This window comes from Molossus molossus, unplaced genomic scaffold (genome assembly GCF_014108415.1).
Source record: "Molossus molossus isolate mMolMol1 unplaced genomic scaffold, mMolMol1.p scaffold_m16_p_8, whole genome shotgun sequence".
Taxonomy (NCBI): domain Eukaryota; kingdom Metazoa; phylum Chordata; class Mammalia; order Chiroptera; family Molossidae; genus Molossus; species Molossus molossus.
In genome coordinates this window covers 89,233,376-89,258,705 of record NW_023425402.1, presented here as the reverse complement: position 1 = coordinate 89,258,705, position 25,330 = coordinate 89,233,376, and the positions used below count along the sequence as shown (strand labels likewise).

The following is a 25,330-nucleotide window of genomic DNA, read 5'->3' as shown; positions in this document are numbered from 1 at the left end:
GGACAAAATCATGTCGACCACCTGCACTTGAACATACCCGGTTGTTCTCTCATATCCAGTGAATAGGTTGCCATCTGCTCCCTGGTCTTGAGGCTGCGAAAATCCCAGCTCACTGCACCAAAGTCTTGCAATACCCCGCACCTTTTAATCACGGGACCCAGGGCTGAAGGAATAAAACCTCAGAGGTCATTGTGCCTCGCCTCTTTTCTTCCAGATGTTCTTTGATGATCCTAAATGAGGGGTATTGTTTGGAAAACTGTATATTCCCACAAGAAGAAAGAATATATTAGTGGCAAGAAACATTGTTTTCATGGTAGATCTGAGTGACATTTTAAACATGTAATAGCTTTAAACTTTCATCTGGACTTTTGGGTTTCTGATTTTGTGATCCTTTCTATTTTACTCCGGTCATCAAACAGACAGAATCAAGTGGATTATGACTGAGACAATCTTAGAACTGATAGGAGACCTGGGACTTGAATTCCCTCTGAGCAGGGCACTCGGTGTCGGCTTCATCCCCTCCAGTGATGGACAGTTCACTACCTCACACATTCTAATTGTGAAAAGATCCCATTTTAAGTCATTGTTTTCTTACTACTACCTGAAATAAACTTTGTTGTCTCAATGCTCTTGAAATTCTTCATATCGATTTTATTATTTTATCATGTGTTGCGATTATTGATTTAAGAGTAGATCTCCCAAGAATACCTAATGACTTGAGTTGAGTAGTATGTGACCTTCAACATCAAGAATTCTAACATACCTAGGAAATGATCTCGAGTTGGCTTGAATCCAAAGATGGGTAGATCTGTCTTCAGGTATAGTTTGATATAGGGCTCCATCAATGTTACCGGAAGAATGGCTCCATTTTTCTGTGACTCTCTCTCTGCTCTGCATTCCCTCATCTTCATGCTTTGTCTACTCGTGGAAACAAAATGACAACAGCAATTCCAGACCTTATATCTGTATCTGTTATTGTCCATGGGAAATGTGGTAAAGTCTTGAGATTTGTGTTTTGCTCCTTAGGCCTGACTGAGTTATGCACTTATCTTAGAATTCATTATTGCAGTTGGTAGAAAGGAGATATGGCTTCATCCGATCTAGAACTGTCCCTAAAACTGGAGATAGGCCAATCTCATCAAATCACATTGCAAAGAATGGGGGATAATAAAGTTCCTCAAGAGTCAAGTTCCTTATCAAAATGTAGCCCTGACTGGTTTGGCTCAGTAGAGAGTTGGCCTGTGGACCGGAGAGTCCCGGGTTCGGATCCCACTAAGGGCACGTACCTCTGTTGCAGTTTGTCCCCGGCCTCAGTTGGGGTCGTGTGGGTGGTGACCACTTGATGTGTGTCTCTCACATCGATGTTTCTCTCTCTCTTCCCTCTTCGCTCGCTCCTGCTCTATCTGAAGATAAATGCAAAAATGTCCTTCGATGAGGATAAAAAAAAAAAAAAGAAAATATATATATATTGATGCCAGGAAAGGAGGAATGGACGGTGGGGAGGTAGTTAACAGTATCCTCTGTACAAGGGCTGCAAAGTGTTTTCTGTGTGGTCTTCTCATATAATTGGAAGATTTAAATTGATAATTGGAGAGTAGGGAGAATTTGGAAGTGTGGCCACTGAGGAAACTGAAACAGAGGCAGGAATCCTATGGAGCGTGACGCTGTGCCAGTTAAGGTAAGTGCTGAACTGCGGGGACAGAAAGCCCCCAGAAGATAGCGGCTGAGAGAAGACAAAGTACTTCTGATTGCAGTACAGCCCTGAGCAAAACGGCGGCTTGGCTCCACGTCGTGTGTTCAGAGGGTGGGTTCCTTCCTTCCTGTCGCTCTGTATCGCCCTGGGGCATTGACCTTGCACGCATGGATGAAGCTGGGTCATGGCCATATCCGTGTTTCAGCTCGTGGGATAGAGAAAGAAAGGCCAAGGTAGCAATTTCCTTTAAGCAGGTGTATATAACTTCAGCTTGTTCCACTGGTAAGAATTTAATCATGTAACCACATAGTCGGGCTTGTGCATCCAATACGTGCATACAGAAGAATGTATTTGAGGGGCAAAGAGACTTTGCCACAGATGCTGTAAACTCTGGTAGAATTATTTGGTAAACAAAGCAATGGCCTGGGACGAGCAGATCTAGGTTTAATACATTTCACTTGAGTGCGAAAGGCGGACAGAAGTGAAACAGAAGCGCCAGCTAAGAAGCTGTTACAATCACCAAATGCGAAATGTTGAAGGCCCGGACTAGGATTCCTCTGAGGTCAAATAAGAGTGGAGCTCCGATGACCTCGAAGACCTTTCTCCGCTCTGACTGTCGTGTATGATATGAGTGGTTGCGCCTTTTCATGAGTGGCTGATTCTTGAGAGGTCTAAGCAAATTTTTTAAATGAGCCTGCAGCCTGTGGGTATTAGTCAGACACCAAATGCTGTCGGGAGCATGAACAGGGCCATTTCTATAACATGACAGGGTAGAGAAAAACCAGTTTCCTGTTTACAAAGCAGCACGTAATTAAAGTATAGTATGTCGGAGTGGAAAAGCCAGAGCTCAGCCATTTATTAACTGGGCCGCTTTGGGCAGGACCCTGGGTCCCTCCAACTCCAGTTTCTCAGTATGTAAATAGGGGACTCGCACTGACGAGGAGTGTTATGAGAATTAATGAAAGCACCCGTGTGACAGTCAGATGCTCATTAAAGGACATGGATAAGTGTCCTTTCCCATCCAATGTGCGTATGTAAATTTGCCTTTGTTCTTAAGAATATCTTCATGCCCATCTCAAAGTGAAAGAAGAAAGATTTTACTTTTTTTTTTAACCTAAATATTATGTTCTCTGCATTGGCCCTCAGCCCCAACTCGGGCTCATTCCCGCAGGGCGCCTGGTGACGGAAGGTCCCCACGCTGCCTGCAGCTGGTAGAGGTACACATTAGAAATTCATTTTTTCCTGTCATAATAACAAAGTGCGTCGCGGCAGCCTGGGCATGGTTTCGTATGGGAAAACTCGCAGAAAGGGACAGCTGAAAGAAGCTGTGCTTTTCTCCGATACTTCTTGTCAGGGAGAACCATCCTCAAAAGGAAGAGGGGGGGAAAAAAAAAGAAAAAAGTCCCTGTTAAATTTGGACGTCTCCTTTCTAGTGGCAAATGGTTCTGCCCTCGCCTCCCCTTGGCCTGCGTCTTGCTGGCTGGCGCTGCAGAACCTAGTTCAGAGGACGCAGTCACCGCAGAACCTACTTCAGAGGACGCAGTCACCGCAGAACCTAGTTCAGAGGTCGCAGTCACCGCAGAACCTAGTTCAGAGGTCGCAGTCACCGCAGAACCTAGTTCAGAGGTCGCAGTCACCGCAGAACCTAGTTCAGAGGTCGCAGTCACCGCAGAACCTAGTTCAGAGGTCGCAGTCACCGCAGAACCTAGTTCAGAGGACGCAGTCACCGCAGAACTAGCTCATAAGGACGAGTCACCGCAGAACCTAGTTCAGAGGACGCAGTCACCGCAGAACCTACTTCAGAGGACGCAGTCACTGCAGAACCTAGTTCAGAGGTCGCAGTCACTGCAGAACCTAGTTCAGAGGACGCAGTCACTGCAGAACCTAGTTCAGAGGACGCAGTCACTGCAGAACCTAGTTCAGAGGTCGCAGTCACTGCAGAACCTAGTTCAGAGGACGCAGTCACTGCAGAACCTAGCTCAGAGGACGCAGTCACTGCAGAACCTAGCTCAGAGGTCGCAGTCACCGCAGAACCTAGCTCAGAGGACGCAGTCACCGCAGAACCTAGTTCAGAGGACGCAGTCACTGCAGAACCTAGTTCAGAGGCCGGGGACGGAGTCACCGCAGAACCTAGTTCAGAGGGCGCAGTCGCCGCAGAACCTAGTTCAGAGGGCGCAGTCACTGCAGCCTTTCTCTTCAGCGGGCTGGTCTGAATCCTGGAGCATCAGCAGCTCAGAAGACAGACCTGATGGTTCTTGATTAGCTCTGGAAACATTTCCTAAGAAATCAAATTCCTGCCCTGGCCGGTTTGGCTCAGCGGTTAGAGCGTCGGCCTGCGGTCCTGAGAGACCCGGGTTCGGTTCCCGCTAAGGGCACGTACCTCGGTTGCAGTTTGTCCCCGGCCCTGGACGGTCGTGCGGGTGGCAGCCACTCGATGTGTCCCTTTCCCATCGATGTTTCTCTCTCTCTCTCTCTCTTCCTCTCTCTCCCTCCCGCTCTACCTGAACAAAAAATGGAAAAATGTCCTCGGGTGAGGATAAAAAAAAAAGAAATCAAATTCCTGAGTGCATTTATCTTTTCTTTTCTTTTCTTTTCTTTTCTTTTCTTTTCTTTTCTTTTCTTTTCTTTTCTTTTCTTTTCTTTTCTTTTCTTTTCTTTTCTTTTCTTTCCTTTCCTTTCCTTTCCTTTCCTTTCCTTTTCTTTTCTTTTTCTTTTCTTTTCTTTTCTTTTCTTTTTTCTCTCCTTTCCTCCCCTCCCCTCTCTCTCTCTCTTTCTTTCTGAATGAAAACAATAGTCCATTTTATTGGTGAGTGTGCACACATTGAAACCAAGACACCCTCACGCTTCCGTGTACTCCCCAAATTATCTTTACAGCCACCAGTGAAAGATTAGTTCTGCTACTTCTTAGAGATGGGCAAGACTTCCTAAGTTTAAATATCTGGTCTTAATTACACCCATGTCCTAAGATCCCAAGACAGATTGGAGAAAATGGATTCTCAACTGTTGCGAAAGGTCAAAAACAAAGCTCAATACATTCTACAACTTTGATACCTTTATAGAAAAGAGTTTAGTATTAACCAAATACCCCTCCTTCCCCCCTTCTAACCCATCCTCTCTCTCAGTTATTGACAAATTATTTTCTACAGTATAAAGTGATACCTAAAGTACCAATGTTAACTTTTCCAAAAAAGAAAATAAGAGGTACTATATAGCAACAGATTTATGAACCCAATGCCATTGAAATTATACACTGAGCACTAATGCTAAATCTGCTAGTACCGCAAGCTCAACCCACCCCCCCCAATCTTTAAATTTCTCTAGTGTTCCCACTTTTCAGACTTCTCACAAGTCACATGCCATTGGAATTGGTATCACCACTGTACTTTGACGTATGTATGGAAATAATTATCTGTTACATGTAAAATTTCAAGCAGAACTAAGGTAGAACTCAAGTCTTATTTCTAAGTGTTCCACCGCTGTCCCCACGCCCCCACATACTGCTCCACAGAACGCTGCTGGGCATAGCCATAGTCATGTGCTCCTGGGTTTCAAACACATGTGGAAATGCTGGCTTAAACTAAGTTAACCAGATGCCCGGAGCCTTTAATGTGCCATCCTAAGTCTCAGGAGAGGTGTGGAGAACAGAATAGGCATCATAAATTCAAAACCCCGCAAGTCACAAAGCAGGTAATCACGTGCGTGTACAAGGCAAGGACTGGGGCTGAGGGAATGTGATGCTATCCGGTGGGGTCCCGATTGCACAGGAGTGCAGTCCAGTGTTGCCAGGTCTTTGCCAGAGAAGCTACAAATCTAGGCTATAATCTAAAAAATCAGTGTTTATGCCTGTTGTCTTGAATTAAAAACAAACAAACACTGTAGTTTGAACAAACTTTTTAGATCAGATAGTTTGGCCCCATTTGGGAAATCTGGTAGACAATGTTTAACAGGTCTACATGTAGCAGTTTACTGGGGTGGAGGGAGATTAAAGGAGAAACTAGGTGTTTCCCTCTTTTTTTTTTTCTCCAGAACAAATTAATGGACGTAAGGGGGTGTATACATGCATGTGTGCAAATATGCTTATTTGCAGCTTTGTCCAAACATGTACTGTGAAATGTTTGCAGGACATTAAGTCTAGTTCTTCAGTTCAGGCAATCCAGGGCCTGTGAATGTAGCTGCTTGGGTGATGATGGGGTTCAAGACATGCTACCCCAACATGTGACATCTCATCATATTGAATATTTTAAGCAGAAGCAGGAAGGTCTCACTAACCTTCTCCTACCCTTCCCCTGAAACAAGAAAATTAAAACCCTCATCTGAGCCCTGGCCGGTTTGGTTCAACGGTTAGAGCGTCGGCCTGCGGTCCTGAGAGACCCGGGTTCGGTTTCCGCTAAGGGCGCGTACCTCGGTTGCAGTTTGTCCCCGGCCCTGGTCGGTTGTGCGGGTTGCAGCCACTCGATGTGTTCCTTTCGCATCGATGTTTCTCTCTCTCTCTCTGTTCCTCTCTCTCCTTCCCACTCTACCTGAACAAAAAATGGAAAAATGTCCTCGGGTGAGGATAAAAAAAAAACAAAACCCTCATCTGAGAGGCCCCCCTCACTATACCCCAGGGATAGGAGCATTCTTATCTCTTAAGACAGGGAGGAATCTGAACTAATAGACCTTGCTAACGGCTCCCAGTTTACTCCCTAACCTATCACCTTGCTCTACAATGTCCACTCTTCATCAAACCTTGCATAAGAACACACAGGTCTAACTGTTTCTTTGGGTCTTCCTTTCCTTATGGAGGCTCCCATGTCACCTAAAACTTATATTTAATAAATCTATATGTTTTTCCTCTATTAGTCTGTATTTGTTAATTTTCAGACCCAGACAGAGACCCTAAGAGAGTCAAGGAAAACTTTTCCCTTCCCTACATTGGCCTCATCACCAGTAAGCTATGTTTTGCTTAAAAACACACAATATGGTATATGAGGAAATGATTATAAAATGTGAGTAAGAACCAGTAACCTAGTTAGCAAGTGAGACGACACTATAATGTCGTTAGATACAAAGGCCACGTGAAGAAGAAACGTGCCCGGGGCCCGAGGTGGCTGTAGGCACAGTGCCCATCATGCTTTCAGAAGCTCCCCAAAATGTATTATATTTTCCCTCAGAGAAGAAAGCAAGGTCAACATATTTAAAGTTATATAGTAATATGTTGACATTATTTTGGTGGGAGGGGCCCACAAAGGCAAAAGTGCCCAGGGACCACAAAGCTATCCATGTAGCCTGTGGAAGAGCCGCACTTTAGAAACAGAGAGCACATAAACATGAAGAAAGAGAAAACTAGTAAACTTTAAAATGGGATTTTGTATTTAGTAGTTTATAATTCTCAATGACGTCTAATGACTTTTACAAAAAAAACAGCATAGATTTTCACAGATGGTTAGACTGTTATTTTCATCACACCAAATATTAATCTAATTTGATTCTTCTCCTCTTGGTAACTTAGAAAAAGTGAACACTAAATGCTTTTACCCTGTCACTTCATCCAGCTTTTTCTGTGCTCCTAAGTCTCCCCGAAGCCTGAAACCCTGCATTTCCTTTGGCGGGAATGAACTAACACCTCTGGGTTAGCCTCTGATGTTCGATGTCAACCAGCAGGGGTTGCTAGAGACCAATCCAGGCCCCTGTCTCTGAGCAGAGGTAACAGACAAGCTGGGGAGAGAAGTCCTCAGAGCAAGTTAAAGCCTTGGTGGACAGCCAGGGCTTTGCTGCCCCACACCAGTCTAATTTTCCGTGGAGAAATGAGCCACTCTGGGTTTAGAGATTAAGAAGCAAACATATTCTTTTGATGTTCCTTGTTTTTGAAGGTTCAGTGTCTTTGTGAGCCATATCTGGACGCTAGATCTTAGAGCCCCTGTAAACCCAACTTCTGGTGACAGATAGCCCGGGGAATTCTGAATGAAGGGCAGGAAGAGGCAGACGGACTCTACAGCCTCCTTAGAGAGCACGACGCCCGTCTCTGGAGGAGATGCTGAGTCTCAGGCTGTCTTAAGGGGGTGAGTTTTTGTTTTCTTTGCACTTGTTTTTGAGGAAGGCAAGACTTAAATGTGAACTCCATTCTGGCCTAGAAGAAGATGCCCTGAAATACTCCCTCTAACAACAAACAAGTTGACATTTCAGATGATTTCTATATTTTCTTGTTGATGGTTTACTAAAATGTGGCAGGTCCGCTGCTGCTGGGAACAGCGTTGGTCGTGGTGGCCGCTCTGTCACCGGCAGCTCCAGGAACTCGGTCTTGAGGATCATTTGCTGTCTTGCTGCTGCCTATTGTGTTAAAGAGGGTTGGATTTTTTTTTGTTGTTTTTTTTTTGTTGGCCGGATTGTAAATGTTTTGAATTTAAAAGACACCCAAATTCATTAAATGTGTGAAATGATGGGAAAAAAAAGTGTGAAATTGTAACAGTCGGTTTGTAGTTGATTAATAGAAATCTCTCCTAACAATCCCCAGAACCTTCCAGGGGTCATTGGAACAGAGCAGCTGTAGAGACAGCAGGAGTGATTTTGACACTGCCCAGTGAGGGCTGTGCCGCGTTCCAAACAAGTGGGGAGTCCCATACACTCTGCACCCGCGTTGGCCTCTCAGAGATGATTGGCTGCAAGGTCAGATGAATATGCAGAGCACCCAGCAAGGTGCTGTTTAGCTCTTGGTCTTGGAGGGGTTTGTCTTAACATACATTATGGCTTCACCGTGGTCGAGTCATTTGGAGTGAACTAGTCACTTTGGCCCCAGGTCACTGCTCGCTCAGAGCCAGTCTGATTTCTTAGCTTGACCATCTGTGCCAAAAGCAGAGATTCATAATTCGGTGTGTGGGAGCAACTTTGGGGTGCCCTGCAAGGGGGCTATTTAATGAGCACAAGAGCTGGCAATTGATTGGAGTCTCTGGTTCCCCCTTCCCCACACCTCCTCCGCTATAGACAAGTCTTGACAGGGGCAAGGAAAGGAAAGTAAAAAATCGCCTTTCTTTGAGGGAGCACATTTTTTCATAATTTTTGGCCTCCACCCACCCCAAACCTGTAGTGTCTTTTCTCTTTGAAACCCTGCTGCAGGCTACCGTTCCGAAGTTAAAGGCTTTTGCCTTCGAAGAGGTACAAAGGAAACATCAAAGTAAATGTCCTCACAGTGACATAAGGATAGAATAATGGTGACCTAGCAGCTAGAGACTTGGCCAAATGCTGAAAGTAATTCACGCCACTCACTAACAATGGAGGATGTGTGACAATGATATATACCAGGAGACAAGGACAACCACTTTGCAGGGCTTCGATGCCCCACAAACCCAATTGTAGGCAGATCAATACTGTCATAAGACAATTATCAAAGACCATCAGCACATCATATTTTCATACCATAAACAGCTCAAGGCGCCAGGGATGGCTTTCCTACAGAAAGCACATAGCATAAATTTGAAGGGTGTGAAATTGACATGATTAATAATTATAGTTATTAGCACATGTGCCAGCTGCTCATGTATGGTTTATCCCTTGATTTATGGTGCCATAAATGCCCATCTCTCCCTCTGATGCCGAATCAAGGGGGCACACAACCGTGGGCAGAATGAGTCTTTCTCATTGCCAGGAGTTTCATCACAAATAAAAGAAAAAAGTGGGTTGAAAATCACCCTGGATCTGGAGACACCTCAGTGAGAGGGAAGCTGCCTTTTGTTTGCATGACTGCTTTATCGGCTGCTGAAACCTGTCTGTGCAATGTTCTCAAAGCCTTTGAAGTTTGGACTGCAACTAACAGGGGGCTATGGTGCTCCAGCCCCCCTCCTCCTCGAGCTGTTGCCAGGCTGCAGACAATCACTATACATATTACAGATGAAACCGCGAGGGCCAACAATGGAAGAAGCAAAAACTAATCTTTGGGGTGCCCAAAGTTAAAGCTTTTGTCATCAAACACAATTTGAGAGGGGCTTTCCTGGACTTTAAAGAATGTTTTAATTGCTTTGTATGGTTATCAACAGAGCTGGACATTAACAGTGTATCAAAATACACGTTAGAATCTGGTTCCTCAGTAATCACTGTCTTTGGGGCAAAGATAACTCTGGCCAGTAAAGACCCAAGCCTCACCACATCAATGTCTCTCACCATTAACCCCTTCGATTGGAAAGGGGTCATTTCAATAGCTACTCATGACTTATTTAATGTTAAATTACGTGTTCAAGAAAAAAATCAGTAAAGGATAGTAGCAAACATGAGATCTCTCAGTCATTTGAAGAATGGTTTTCTTTACTTTTTGAGACATTAAAAAAATCAGAAGAAAACAAGTAGAAGATGCTGAAAGGTGTTTATTTTATTTTAGCATTACAATTATTCAAGTACATTTGTAGGCATGTAGAAGGTAAACAAATATGTTATAAGGAAATGCTCTGATAAAAGGCAAAGCTTAAAATCTGCAATTGAAATGTTGAGATTATAGGACCCAACAAACTTGCTAGAGATGAATGAAAATGTCCTTTATAGATCTTCCCAACAGTTCAACAAAGAGGCACCAGAAAATCTTTAAGACTCTCTCTCCCGCCATGCTCTTCATCCCGCTCCTCCTGCTCTGAGCCGCAGCAGCAGGGCAGCCAGCGGGCTCTGGGGGGTGGACTGTCCCCGGCAGGGGAGGTCTGAGCGATGGAGACCGCCCTCCTCTCCATCATACCTGGCTCCGGAATTCACCTCCCGCGCCTCCCACTCAACCAAGACCAGATCTGAGGATCGTTTATACTACTAATAGATTAACTTTGACAGACATGCATACATGTGAAGAATTAAAAAAAAAAAAAAAAAGCATAGTGATTTTTTTTTACCCTGGAAAGAACTCAAATTTCCAGATATTAATGAGATGATGATTAGAATACTCCATGGAAAGCAAAAACAAATTTAAAAGGCCAGCCGTTAACTTCCATGGTGTTTGAGGACAGCGGAAGTTCCAAGGATGTCTTTGGAAGTAACTTAGAAAAGACTGACAAACTTTTGATCTCTGCAAGACAAAGGAAGCCACCCAAGAAATAAGGAAGCCTAAATTACTTGAAGAGATATTTTATTTATTTAGTTATTTAGTTATTTATTTAGTGGTATGTGCCCCTAGCAGGAACCGAACCTGGGACTCTCTGGCCCGCAGGCCGACGCTCAACTGCTGAGCCAAACTGGCCAGGGCTGAAGAGATATTTTAAACAAGCAGTGTTTAAAATTAAAATCAATTTTTTCTGACTAATGAATGTAAATAAAAATGGGTAAATCCTCACTCCAAAGCTCAGTAAACATAATGTCAACAAGGTGTTTAATAGTTTAATTAAAAATAAATTTGCAATAGGAGCACTTTGAATTACTTGTTTTAAACGTATTTCTGTAAATATATGACAAATGAATGTTATCAATAGTCCTTTTGAAGCAAATCATCAGACAGATCACAAAACTAAATGTTATCTCTAACTTGAAGAAAAGTAACAAGGGGAATTGAAAGTAAAAGATAATTTTAAAAGTTAGAATGAATAGTGGATTCAATCATGAAGAACAAATCATTTATGTTCTGAAAGAACTAGATTTTTAAAAAGTGTCTAAAAGGTTATTTCTATAAATAATTACATGGCAATTGGGCGGCATGTTTGAGCTGTATGATGGAGACCATAGATTTTGCTCTTTACCACCACGGCACGATGGCCAGCTCGGAAGGGTCTCTTCTGAAGTTCTTAGGCAGCCCAGCTGTTTTGGAATTTGAGAGTAGATGTGTTCTAGAATCATCAGGTTAAAAAGCTGCACTGACCAGAGTTGCACTTTTGAGACACCCCCCTAGGGGTGTCTCCACCTGCCCGGTGGGCCTTTTGCCTGCCTCTGAATAGACCAGGTAACCTTGAATTTCAGGTGTCTGGAAATTCTAGCTGAAATCTGCCTTTCATGCTGCTCACAGGCACTAGGTACTCTGAACCTGTATTTGTTTTCTTTTCTGTGTGTTGAGTAACAGGAAACTTGGCCGTGGCCAAGGGCACTAAATTCGAAGTGCAAGTTCGCATCCGCATTTGAGCAGTGTCATCTGCTTCAGGGCTCTGCGCAGTGTTCTGGAATCAGGTTGAGCAGCAGTGAGATTAAAACAGTACCTTTTCCCCTTGTGTTGGGAGAAGGGTACACACTGAATTCCCGGCCCCGGGCTTCGGTCTCACACTTAAATCTCACTTGGGCTGTATGACACTATTCCTCACTCAATAACTTCAGCTGGGAAACTAAACCCCGTATCACCAATACCTTCAAATCAGGGCTCCTGCCGACAGCATGTGGGATGTGGCAGGATCCACACCCGGGAGGACTGGCAGATGGAGCCTGGGAGAGAAAAACATGCTGGGTTCCTTGTATATGGTGACACATGTGGCTTGGCATTTAAGTCCCCTCCTCCCCCACCCTCGCCGCCGCGGTTTGATTTTTCCCTGGAGATCTGAGTTATGGTGAGCTATGTGTGAACCCGTTTTGTTTTTGATTTCTTGTGTGTGTGGTGACGCATTAATAAGCAAATGGCTAAAGCCTAAATCTGCTTGTCCTTCAGCCTCTTCACTAGCACCGGCCCCTTACCAGGAAGGTGAGGATTGTAATTAGCACTGCTTTCTGAACTTAGGGGAATGGTGCCACTCAGAAACAACTTCCTGACTTTCAGAATCCTTCCGTTCCAGTTATCTTTCCGGTACTGGTGACTTGCCTTAAGGTGCAGCTAGATTCTAAACTCAAATGTCCTCTTCCTAAGAGAAATGATAGCTACCAGTTGTGAGAAGGTTCCTCAGTGCTCACCAGGGCCATTACTTCTGGGGTATCTGACTGGGGCTCTGCACCGTTTAGGGGGATTCTGTAAGGTGAAAGAACTTCCAGTTTCCACAGTTAAATTTGTACCTTAATCTGCAGAGACCAGAATGTCACAGCTGACTTTGGAACACATTCCAACCCAGCCAGTTACATGCAGAGGACCAGGGAAGGGGTAGGGGGTGGGGGCAGTCTATTTCAAAAGATCTGGCAACTTTTCAGAATTATTTGTGGAGACTTCCAAAGCGAGGATTAAAAGAAAATGTTTGTGTGTGTGTGTGTGAGTTCAAGTTCTAAATCTTGTTTACCTATCACTTTTTAAACAAATAGGTTAAGTACCAAAAAAAGAAAATGCTTGGCCCTGGCCGGTTTGGCTCAGCGGTTAGAGCGTCGGCCTGTGGTCCTGAGAGACCCGGGTTCGGTTCCCACTAAGGGCATGTACCTCAGTTGCAGTTTGTCCCCGGCCCTGGTCGGTCGTGCGGGTGGCAGCCACTCGATGTGTCCCTTCACATCGATGTTTCTCTCTCTCTCTGTTCCTCTCTCTCCCTCCCACTCTACCTGAACAAAAAATGGAAAAATATCCTCGGGTGAGGATAAAAAAAAAAAAAAAAAAAGAAAATGCTTGGAGTTATGCGTGGACTAGAGAGGGTTGGTGCAAATTATCGTGTGTGTTTGCACAGGAAGGTGAGAAGATCATCCACTAAGAGGAAGTGGTTAAATAATATGGATCTGTGTTTCAAAACTCAAGCCATCTGGGTTTTTATTTTAATAGATTAAAAAAATAGCTGCTTTAGAAAAATTAAGGGCTTTTACCCATTAACTTCCAAATTAGTATAGGTAAAAACTAAAATACTCATTAGACTAAACTGGAAGCTTGTGTTACTCCAGATTTGCGTAGCCTTTGAAATATTCACTTACTTGTGGTGACCAGGATGTGTGAGGTTTCCTCTTTGGTGTCATGGTCACTGACCTTCTTATGTGAAGCAGGTAAATCACTTGTCAATGTAAAATGTGTCAGAAATAAAGCTTTGAGTTTGAGAAATAAAGATTTTGTTTTAAGAAAAGAGAAAAATTGTATTAGAATAAGTTGATGGATACTTTCCATGTGGTAGATGGCATAATATTCATGCAAGAGGAGGAAATTTTAGGATTAAAACTAACAATATATCCTACAAAATACTATACACATAGACTCCTAACTATTACTAGTCAAAGGGTCATTTCAGAGCTTACCAAAATGCTTTACTTTACAAACTTAATAAATGCTTTGAAAAGATTGTATGAATTAAGAATTAAGTAGTCACATATTAAGAAAAATGAGTAATATTTGATACATTTGGGGGAAAAAAAGGTTTTTGTTCCAAAGGTTAAATTATAAGTAAATTGCCCTGGCCGGTTTGGCTCAACGGTTTGTCCCAGGCCCTGGTCAGGTTGTGTGACACAGAGGCAATTAGTCAGTGTGGCTCTATCACATCAGTGTTTCTCTCTCTCCCTTCCTCCCACTCTATCTGATGATAAATGGAAAGATATCCTTAAGTGAGAAATAAAATAAAAAAATCACAAGTGAGTTTTCTTGGTAACATTTAGAAAAAGATAAAGGAATATTTCCTGGCTGGTGTGGCTCAGTGTATTGAATATTGTCCCATGGACTGAGAGGTCTCAGTTTGATTCCTGGTCAGGACACATGCCAGGATTCCCGGCTCAATCCCCAGTTGGGGACATGAAGGAGGCAGCCGACTGATGTTTCTGTTTCACACTAATGTTTCTCTCTCTTTAAAAAAAAAAAATCAGTAAAACTTTAAAAAATGTCCTTAAAAAAGAAGATAAAGGAATATTTTTACTTCTAAGAAGGTGACAGAAAAAAATCAAGGCCCAAATGAATCTCTGAACTTGAGTTTTCTGAAGAAGAAAAATGAAAGGATTTGTACAGAGAATTGGAAATATGTCAGAAGGCATAATCAATACTCTTGTGTACATTGACTCAGCACCTTTAATCATTTCCTTTCCACCCATCAGTGAGTCACTGGGTTCCCATAAAAAGTGATCTGTGTCTACATTCTAGAGTCTCGGGAAACTACTCAAGCCCCCTGCTACCCAGTCATTAGCGCCTGCTAGCTTCCCTTGATATCTCTGCTTACTATACCATTGCCTCATTCCTACTCTTTTTCTCTCTGTATGATTCTTTCAGGAAGGTCCTTTGCCTTTGACTATAGGGTCCTTGACCTTGGCTTCATTTTTTAATTTGGTCTTTCCAACTTCCCTTGACTCTACTATTCAACCTCAAAGTCAGCAATATCTTGACCCTCAAACCTGGCTGGAGCCTGCTTGCCCATGAAGGCAACTCAGATCCTTTGCAGTTGTCAAAATCTTACAAATCTTGTCATTTGCCATCAGGTTGGTGGAAGAGTGTTTATTAAGAGACCCTCCCTATCTGTCCTCTTTTCACTCAAGTGCTCCACAAAATACTTCTTTTGGGTATCCTGATATGATGTAGACACACTTAGGCTAGCAGAGAATGGCAGCAGCCATTACTTGAGTATTGGTGGGCTAACTGTATTCTAGGACCTTCACATTCAAATTTCAGTCAAGCATGATGTTTTGATGGGTTCAAGACCTGGTCTCCACAAAGGAAGAAAGCTACTGCCATTGTTTGGTATGTCTTTGGTTCAGTTTGTTGCTTGCTGCTACAGACAGAATGGTCTGACTGAAAATTTTGTCTCTTTCTTCTTGGTTGATATTGGCATTGTTTAGTAGGGTACTGCGAAAGGAACAATTTTTTATTTTGTGTTCCAAGGGGAAAAATTTTATTGCATAAAGATTTCCCTGATGGCAGACTGATTCTTTTAGATTAATCACCAGCACATAACTGTGCTGGGTCTGAAACTTACTTATAATCTCTAAGATGACTTACTGACTGCAGCTGTGGAGTCCAGAAACCAGTCTGTTTAAGGAACTTGAAGAGAATTCAGAGTATCTGGTTGGGATTCTTTCCTGAAGGAATTTAATACTAGTTTCTTGATTCTTTGTTGCATCCTAGAGACTGGCTTAGTAAGGTAGATTTTTTTTTTCTAATCCTCACCCAAGAACATTTTTCCATTTTTTGTTCAGATAGAGTGGGAGGGAGAGGAACATCAATGTGAAAGGGACACATCGAGTGGCTGCCTCTCACATAACCCAACCAGGGCTGGGGACAAACTGCAACCAAGGTACGTGCCCTTAGCAGAAACCGAACCCCGGTCTCTCTGAACCGCAGGCCGATGCTCTAACCACTTAGCAAAACTGGCCAGGGAAGTAAGGCAGATTTAATAAAATGAAACCTCATCTATAGCCCAGAAGTATATTTTTGGTGACAGAGAAGGAATTAACAGAACATCAATTCTGACACAGTTGGCACATCATGAAGGAACAGGATTAGGATCTGAGTCAATCTCTCTGGGTAGCTAAATTTGCTTAAAATCTGCCAGAGAGCAACCTGCTAACATTATAAAATGCCTTTGGAAGTTGAACTATACACATGTGGTCACAACATATTCCAATCAACATGTAGTTTGGACTTTTCCAGAGGTAGAAGTTCTGTGGTGGGTAATCATTGCTTAGGGGAAGAAGCTACCAAAAAAGATTTAGTCTTGACCTCAAAAAATTTACCATATTGTTAGGGATAACAAGCATAAAACATAAACAAGCATATAGAAATCTAGAAATCATTACTTAATTTCCACTGCTACCAACCTGCATAGGGCACCACGTGGCAGAAATGCCCATGTTTCTAAGCACTCTGTGAATTGGACTCAATGAATCTTTTAGTTGTAAAACTCTTGGTACTGTTTATTCTAGATCCTTCCCAACTGTCAAGAGATTGGTGTCATTTCTCTGCAATATCCTGGGTATCCCTAGATAATCAATCCTGTGCCTGCACCATGTTCCTTGTCTTGTGATTTAGGAACAGATCTCTGCCGGGTTGAGCTGCTACCCATAGTGAAGGAATATGACCATCTTGAGGTAGCCATGTTCATTCTCTATTATTCTTCTAGGAAAAAGAATGATCCTGGTGTCTTTAAAATAGAGTGGTAATAAGCATGACAGAACTATCCCATAGCCAAGGAGGGGACATTGATGTGAGTCATAAGGAGTGTGATGAGTTAAACACTTAACTGACTCCAAAGACCTTGACTTAGATTTCCTTATGGGGTGGCTACAGGTATGGGTCAACAACCACAGGTAAGAGGAGCTAAAGGGAACTCCTGCACCTCTTAGATGCTTCACCTTCTCGTACTTTCTCTGTGTCTTTTTTCTTGATGAGGGAAAGTTTCTCATCAATGTTTTCTGATCTCAGATCATGATGGTGTCACACATGCCACTCATGCTGTCATCACAGAGCCTCTCATGTGGGCTTGAGGGATCATTAGATGCTATTTGTCTTTCTTAAGGGCCAGAGGATTCTTTTGTCACTTTGTTTTTCTGCAGACCAACACACATTTTTAGATGGCTGCTGATTATTCTCTCAGATTGCTCTCCAACAATGGAATTCCTCAACAGTTAGAGTGCAGCTATCTCAGTAGTTCTTGGAATCAGTGAATGTATCTATCATAAGATGACAAGGTTTTCTCATTCTCACTTGATGCTGACCGTTACCTCACTTCCCAACTTTAAATGGACTTAAAGTGCATTTTATGACATCTTGACAAGTTCTTTCACTCTACTGTAAATTTGAACAAGAACAATTCAATGTGATATCCAGGCTAAATCCCAAACCACTCTACATAGAAACCATCCCCCAAGGAGGACAATTGAAGGCAGAAACAAGATAATAGGGTAAAGTAGGTTGAGATTTAGCCACCAATTGATCAAACAGCAAATAATAACATAGAAAAACACCCTTTTGTTGCACTGATGGGATACAAATTAATAAACACTAATAAGACTTCAGAACAAATATTTTATGCTTCCCTGCCCATAGAACAGTGTCTTATGTTTGGGTTTTAGATAAATGGATGACTGATTGAATGAATGAATAATGAGACTGAAGCTATGTTTACAGGGATCTTCAAGGAACCGAAATAGGACACACGTGGTAAATGATTTAGTTCTCGAGCCAAGCCAGGTCACCCTGAAAGAACTTTTAGACGTTGGTTTCAGACCAGAAGAATACTAGAAACTGTTTTCAGGCCAGACTGATGACCCTGAGGCAGCCTTGAAGATCTCAGCGGCTCCTGAGTGACAGTGAGCAAAGACGGATGTCATGCCCACTTGTGATACTGACCACCTAAAGGATTTTTGGTCTGCCAATATTTACTGCTGCCAATGGTGTGGACTCCTGGGCACTCCACCCACTAGAGATGCTGAGTCATGCACCAAATGCATGATAGTTCTGAAATGTCCTGGAGAACTATCCCCAACACATTTATTGTCTATCTTCTGTGACCCATTACTGTGCATGCAAATACAAGAATACAGATCCAACACCAGAGAGCTGTCCAAATGGGCCTATATCAGGGAGTTTCCAAAAGGTTTTTCAAGAATTTGTGATGGATTTTAGTAAATGGGAAAAACAAAAAAAGGTCAGGATTGCTCATATATAGTACAGTACATTCTGTCATGTATGTTGAGTTTGTTTCTTTCTGATGCATTCCAGCTGAGTATTAAGTCAGTCTTAACCCTCTTGCCCTATGAAACTGACAATACTGAACTGGTACTGCTTCTCAGAGAGATGGCTCAATGGTTTGCAAAGACATGATCTTATTCAGATACCTTCCTCAAAATTTAGAGGCAAATGGTAACAATATGTGGGAATTCATTTCCAGACTCATTTCTATGTGGTTGTATTTCTCCTCTATGTATTTCTTAAATCGCCCAAGCTACTTGCAAAGCTTCCATTTGCCCAATTATTCCCCTTTGTCTATTTTTTTTATTAAAAAACAAAAACAAAAAACTGTGTTTTTCTAACTAGATGAATATAAATGAACACATAACAATTTTAGTCTGAATCAGAATAAAAAAGAAATTTTATCTTTTTCTGCCTTTACAAAAATTTATATTCAATAAATACAGACAACAGGTAGGTATTAGTCAAAGAGGACAGAGTTTCAGTTATATGAGATGAATACAGTTGGCCCTTGAACAACATGGGTTTGAACCATACAGGTCCACTTTATACATGGATTTTTTTCAATAAATATATATAGCCCTATAAATGTATGATCTTTTCCTTGTGATTTTCTTAATAACATTTTCTTTAGCTTACTTTATTTTATGAATACAGTATATTATACATATAATGTACAAAATATGTGTTAATCGACTATGTTATTGGTAAGGCTTCCAGTCAATAGTAGGCTATTAATAGTTACATTTTTGAGGGAGTCAAAAGTTATACATGAAGTTTGACTGTGCAGGGCACCCACAAGGCCTGCGTTGTTCAAGGGTCAATTATAATTCCTAGAGATATACATCCAGCATAGTACTTGTATTTAACAAACCTATTGTATATACTTAAAATTTTGCTAAGAGGGTAAATCTTATGTTAAATGTTCTTATCATATAAAAAAGCTAGTGATAAAAAATAAGAGGATGAGAGGAAACCTGTAGAGGCGATGGATAGGTGGGTGGCACAGATCACAGTGATGGTCTCATGGTTGGGTGTACACTTATCTTTAAACTCATCAAGTTGTTTGTATTAAATACATAGAGCTTTTTGTACGTCAATCATACCTCAATAAAGTGGTTTAAAAATAAATAGATAAATAAATAAATACAGAGGAAATCATTTTTTGCATTGGTGAATGCATGCCGTTACAACTAAAAAAACCCCAGCCAACAGAGATGCCAGTGTTAGATAAAGGTAATTTACTAGACAGCTGGGATCATATTTACTTAAGTGAAGGGGGATTACAATAAATTAATAGGTTCAAAGATCCATCACAGTAGATGTGGCCTAGTCTGGAGTCTGCTATTAAATGAGAAATTGAATTTCACCATTTAGCCTTATTATGAAATGACCTTAGATTTTCCTCGTAAGAATGAAAGAAACACCCTAAACATTTTTGTCTGTATGAAAAGAAACATTAATCTTTATGTCCATTTAAGTATTTTTACAATGATACTTGTCTATTCATGCTGTTTTTCTGAAGACTATTTATGCTGAAATGGGCATCTGCTCAGTTCACCCAATTCAAAACAAAAATTTGCATAATCTGTATTTGCATAGTAGCAAGTGGGTGGAGTTTAGGCAAGTGCACAGATGAACATAAAAATCAAATATGGGCAGGAGGAAACTCAATTTCATTATAAAAAAACATGTTTGTTTAAACATAAAAAAGCTGTGTAAACAATCCAAATGTGTTTACCCTGGTTTAGCCTACCAGGCTCCCATTTTGTTCTCATTCTTTGAGCAACCCAATTGAACAAATGCAAATAAACTTGTGTTGCTCACAAGAAATTTATATTTACAATTTACTCTTAGAAGAATAAAAAAACAGGATAGACAAATCATGAATGGAATACATGCTGACATGCACTGTCTGAAAGAGAAAAGTTGAAAGACAATGATTAGCAGAAGATATAATTAGAGGTTTTTTGAAAATTACTCAAGCAGTTCAAAAAATAAAAACTTGTAAATGAAAATGCTAAAAGTTTGTATATAGCAAAGATTTAAAGAATTTAGAAGTGGAAGCAAGTAAAGACATGAGTGAAAAGCATATGGATGAGACATTGGGTTAGTGAGAATACTTTAGGGGGGCAATAGCCCTCTAAGAAAGAAAGGGAAGGAGAAAGATCACAGAATGGAATATTAACTTTAAAAAAAGTTTGGGAACAAATGGAATACTCATTTTGGTTGGGCCTAAATATACACTAGGCCCAAGGAAGTAACACTTTGACATTAGATGTTGACATTAGACGCTAATATGTTGTGGACCTGAATCTTACCAAATATATTGTCATCTGTGGTTAGACAATGAGACCATAATGTTAGGTCTATCATAACACAAACCATGTATTAATGGAGCCATTAATCACCATCAAAACTGTATTAGCAGTGAAGATAGCCAAAGAGAGCTTAACTGACAGCAAGTGGCCATAAACCTGTCCAAAAACTAATTTGATTACCATCATACCAGCATCTGTGCCACTTATGAGGGTTCATTTTTTTGATGAAATTAAGTAGACAAGTCATTCATGCGTATAATAGACATCTAAATCATGGTAAACATGTTGCTGGCAACAGAAGTAGTTGAAGAAAGTGTGGGATTATTTTGGTGTCTGAATGTAGAACCAACTCAATGGAAAGTGACTTTTGCACAACAGTTGGGTACAAAATGCTATCAAAGATTCTTTGGATGAAACCAATGCCAAGTGAGAAATAGATGGATGCAAAGTCAGCTGGTGAGATTCAGGGAATGTTGGTTGTTTACAAGAAGGGTTATTTTGCCAGAATAAACTCTCACTCTTTATGGGTCATAAATGTTCCTAGCAAACAATCTGTTTCATTTGGAGACAGTTGGATCAGTTAGATTTCGGTCCTGACAGACGGAATTGTGGGATGTCATATTTAATGACAGTCTGGAGAGAGAGGGACTAGAATGCGCATGCTAAATGAGAGAAGGAATGTGCTTGGTTAGGAAGAAAGACCGTGTTCCACTGACTCACTCATTTTTTTTTAGCTAGCTATTTTAAAAGAGCCTGGAATTCTTTACCCAATTCGTGCTTATATAATTTTATCTTAGCACAAATGTAATTTTATATTCTGCTTATTTTAATTATCCTATTCCTTTAGTGAAAGGATCTGCCTTTTCAAAGATTCTAAATTACTCAAATTATTAGAGGATTGATACTATCCATTGACCTGGTCAAAAACAAATATATTCCAGTATTTATTTCACAGATAAAAGGATTCACTTGGAAAGAAATACCAGGTACATTTGAATATAACAAAGAACAGTTTATTTTAGATCCACGAAATAAAAGATGAGCATATAGGTTCATGTACCGCTTCCAAATAGTCCACAGTATTGTGTGTCTAAGTCTTGCTTACTTAATAATCTTGTCCTTTGAGACAAAGCCATATCTCTGTGTACATATGTATTGGATTATATTGCCATATGTGTATGAAAGCTTTCATGAGAATAAATGAACTTGAGAAACAGGAAATTTTTCTTTTAATACCAAGACCGGGTGCACTTCCTCGTGACCATCTCAGGGCAAAAAATAGCAAGAGTGACACTTATCTCCAGCGCTCCTGAAACATTATGCTGCTAATACCTAACACCTTGCCACTGCTGTGAGCCGGCCTGGAGTTATGGAAAACTGCCTGCCATTCACAAGCTGATGCCTTGTAGGCCTCCTGTCTTACCTGAGTTTGCAGATGGGCCATTTCCCAGGTGGGCCTGGCCAAACACTCCTCATTAATCATGGCTTAAACCTCTCTCAGTGGGAAGACCTCAGGTTAGACATCATTTAGAAACAAATTGGGTGAAAAATAGCTCTGACAATAAGGAGCCCACACGGAATTCCCTTGTGAGAGCTTCAGCAGTGTGAAAACAGGCTCTTCCAAGACACTAAATGATCTGTCAGTTAGTGAATGACATTATAATCCAGTTTTATGTCATATGCAGCTTGAAGCAGTTGCTGCAAGCTCCAGCCTTTTGCTGCTGTTGTCTTTCCAACTCTCTGGGCTCACTCAATTTACAGAGGGTTGGATTTAGAACCGAAAAGGTGTGTGTGTGTGTGTGTGCGCGCACACACATTACATATGGCCGATACACATATGCACAGGCACACAATAGCTAACAAACTACCTGGCCATATGCTGCGTCACTAAAACTGATACTTGCTCAAATATCCTGGTGGAACCAGAAGAATCACAAGGGTACAAACCCTAAACTGAACGATCCTGTGTGATAGCAAAACTAAACAAAACAGAAACCTGGAATCATGATTTATCCTCGGGGTGAGAAAAACTCAGCCACTGTCCTCCAAATGCATTCCAAGCTTTAGAGTCTTGGGATGAATTTAGTCTTCCTGAGCCTCTTGTCTTAAAAGTAGTAACTGTGTGTTTGCCTTAAAGTGACGGATAGCTTTTTCACCACATTTTAGCCATTATTTATACTAACAGATTGCATCTGAATTTAGTCTAAACCAATATATTTTGTCTTCCGTCTATTATAATTCTCACCCTAGAGAAACCTAGTGGGAGAAAAATAGACAAAAAATGCCCACTCATGTACTCTTGGCACAAGGATTCCATTTGTAAGAAGAGTACTTTCCAGGGTACAAACTGTGGTCACGCTCCTGTCCCAAGTAAACCAGTATAGCCCTTCTTCTAGAACAAGAAGGGGTGAGGGGCACATGGTCTGGAAAAGGGCATGGATTTTGAGCACTTGGATTGCTATGATCCAGAGAATCATAGGCAGTCCATAAGATGCCCACATTTCCTAGCCCATGCACAACCATCCCATTTCTCTGATCTATAGAAGTAAGAGGGTAGAAAAATTCTCTACCTTCCTCTATGGGCTCTTAGAAGAGTTTCTCTGAATTTAATTCCTGAGAAGATCCTGATCCTGGGGGTTAGAGCTTTCATCATTTTCTTCTTTTTAAAAAAAAAATTTTTTTTCTTTCTTTATTTTTAGAAAGAGAGGAAGGGAGATGGAGAGAGAGTGAGAAACATTGATGAGAGAATAAGAATATCAATTGGCCGCCTCCTGCATGCCCCCACTGGGGATTTGGCCCACAACCTGGGCATGTGCCCTGACTGGGAATCGAACCGGGACCTCTCCGTCCATGGGACAATGCTCAATCCACTGAGCCACACAGGCCAGGCTCACCATTTTCTTTTTGCCTTGACCTTCAAAGAATGTACATGAAAGATTTTTCCTGAATTATCACTTTGAGATAGGCCTAACACAATAGAAGTTTGTAATCTGGCATTTAGAAATTATTACAGACTGTATTTTTATTTGATTTTTGTGTCAGAACATTTGTCAACAATGTAGTTTATTGATGTGTGAGTAGGTTGGGTTGAGAAGCGTCTACCAGATGACTGGAGGCAGGTCAAGCTGCAGAGCTCAGTGATGACCACTCCTTACCTTCGGAGGAAGCAAAGGCAGGCCTGACTGGAGGCTGGGCACAGTGCTGCCAGTTAGCAGCACAAGGGAAAAAGAAAGGATATTAATGGAGTCTCTTGCTTTGAATGATTTGAAAAATCATACAAATATTTATTTTTAAAGTCCATCTAATATTGTACTTGTCATTATTGACTTAGTTCTTTCTCTCGTGTACATTGTTTCCTTTTGGTGGCACTTGTTTCTCTCGTGTACATTGTTTCCTTTTGGTGGCACTTGTCCTGCCCACATCTCTTCCCTGAGCTCCAGACTCTAGTTGCATAGCTCCAACCACTTATTGGATAGCTCTGCCTGGCTGTCACATACGCAATTCTAGTTTAATATGTCCAGAATTAAATTTCTTCTTTTTCTTTCTTCATTCTTTCTTATTACAGCAAATGACAGCATTATCCTTCCAGTAGCTCAGGCTACATAACTGAAAATCATGCTTTACATTCCCCTTTCTTAACCCTTCATAAAATACCATAAGCAAGCGTGGTCTGTTCCCCTTCCCAAATGTCCCTAAAATCTCTTCACTTCCTTTGCAGTAAATGGAAAAAGAATGTCTCCGTGGACAATGACAACACCTTGAATCGTTGGCCCATACCAGTTTTAGTACTCTGTAAGTTCCTTGAAACTTATACACAACCCAGTGGAAAAAGAGAGTTTAAAACCTCAGTTGGGATTTAATGAACTCATTCTAAGACATATGAAAAAAATTAAGGTTCATAAATGGTGAAATTAAGTTTTATAAAGAAGTGAGACTTGGCTTATCAGATATCATACATGTGATTAAAGCCACAGAAATAAAAAACATAATGTATTGGTTCAAGAACAGAATAATAGACCAATGGAACTGAAAAGAGAGCTCAGAGAATAATTGTAAATATCAAGGGAACCACAAATAAACAGGAAAAAGACGGGCTATTTAGTAAATCATGAAAAATAAATAAATAATAAAACATCAGTTGACTGAGATAGATCTACACCACCCAGCAGAAATGTAGGCTCATAATAAAACTTAAATCAAATATAAAAAAAAATACCTTTTATCTTTGCATACCTAAACTTGTGGAATGAGGTTTATATGCCCTACAAGAGTAACTTTGGGCTGTGGAAAGAGAGGAACATTTGTATTCCATGCAAAGCTATGGGGTCCAGCTTAGAAATCAGAGGAGAGGATGGGAGAGGAACAAATATTCATTGAACAGCTGCTATGTGCTAGGCACTGTATCAGATTCCATAATCATTTTCTTATTTAATTTTTACAACATCATCATAAATCTATTTATCTTTGTCTTACCAAAGAAGAAATGGAGGATGCATAAGGAACCTCCCCAAAGTGATATTCATTGATTCCTTTTATTAATTTATTCACAAGTATCAATCAAGTGCCTACTGCCTGCGAGGTGGTTTTTCCAAGCACTGGAGATAAAGTGGTGGACAAAGTTGACTGAGATCCTGACCCCAGATAACATATTCTAAAGGCAAGAGAGAGACAATACAGCTTATAAATAAACACACATATGAAGTAATTGCAGAATGAGAAAAGCTATGAAGAAGCCAGGGAGATCACTGGGCATGGAGGGATGAGGTACAGACACTTGACCTAGATGGTTAAGGAAGGCCTCTTTAAGGAGACCAGTTCTGCAAATGCCAAAATGATAAGGAAGAGGCAACCAGATGATAATCTTAGGGAAGAGTATCCCAAGCAGAGGGAAGAGCAGAT

The 25,330-nt window shown here is 41.2% G+C and overlaps 1 protein-coding gene across 1 annotated transcript; it reads left to right on the top strand.

Annotated features, from left to right (window-relative positions):
• The first annotated feature begins 1,864 nt into the window (after positions 1 to 1,864).
• On the top strand, positions 1,865 to 3,906 carry LOC118620765 (P-selectin glycoprotein ligand 1-like). Its single transcript, XM_036247768.1, has 3 exons — positions 1,865 to 1,926; positions 3,127 to 3,259; positions 3,469 to 3,906. Exons 1-3 carry the CDS (start codon positions 1,865 to 1,867, stop codon positions 3,904 to 3,906), a joined length of 633 nt encoding a protein of 210 aa, XP_036103661.1.
• The last annotated feature ends 21,424 nt before the right edge of the window (positions 3,907 to 25,330 follow it).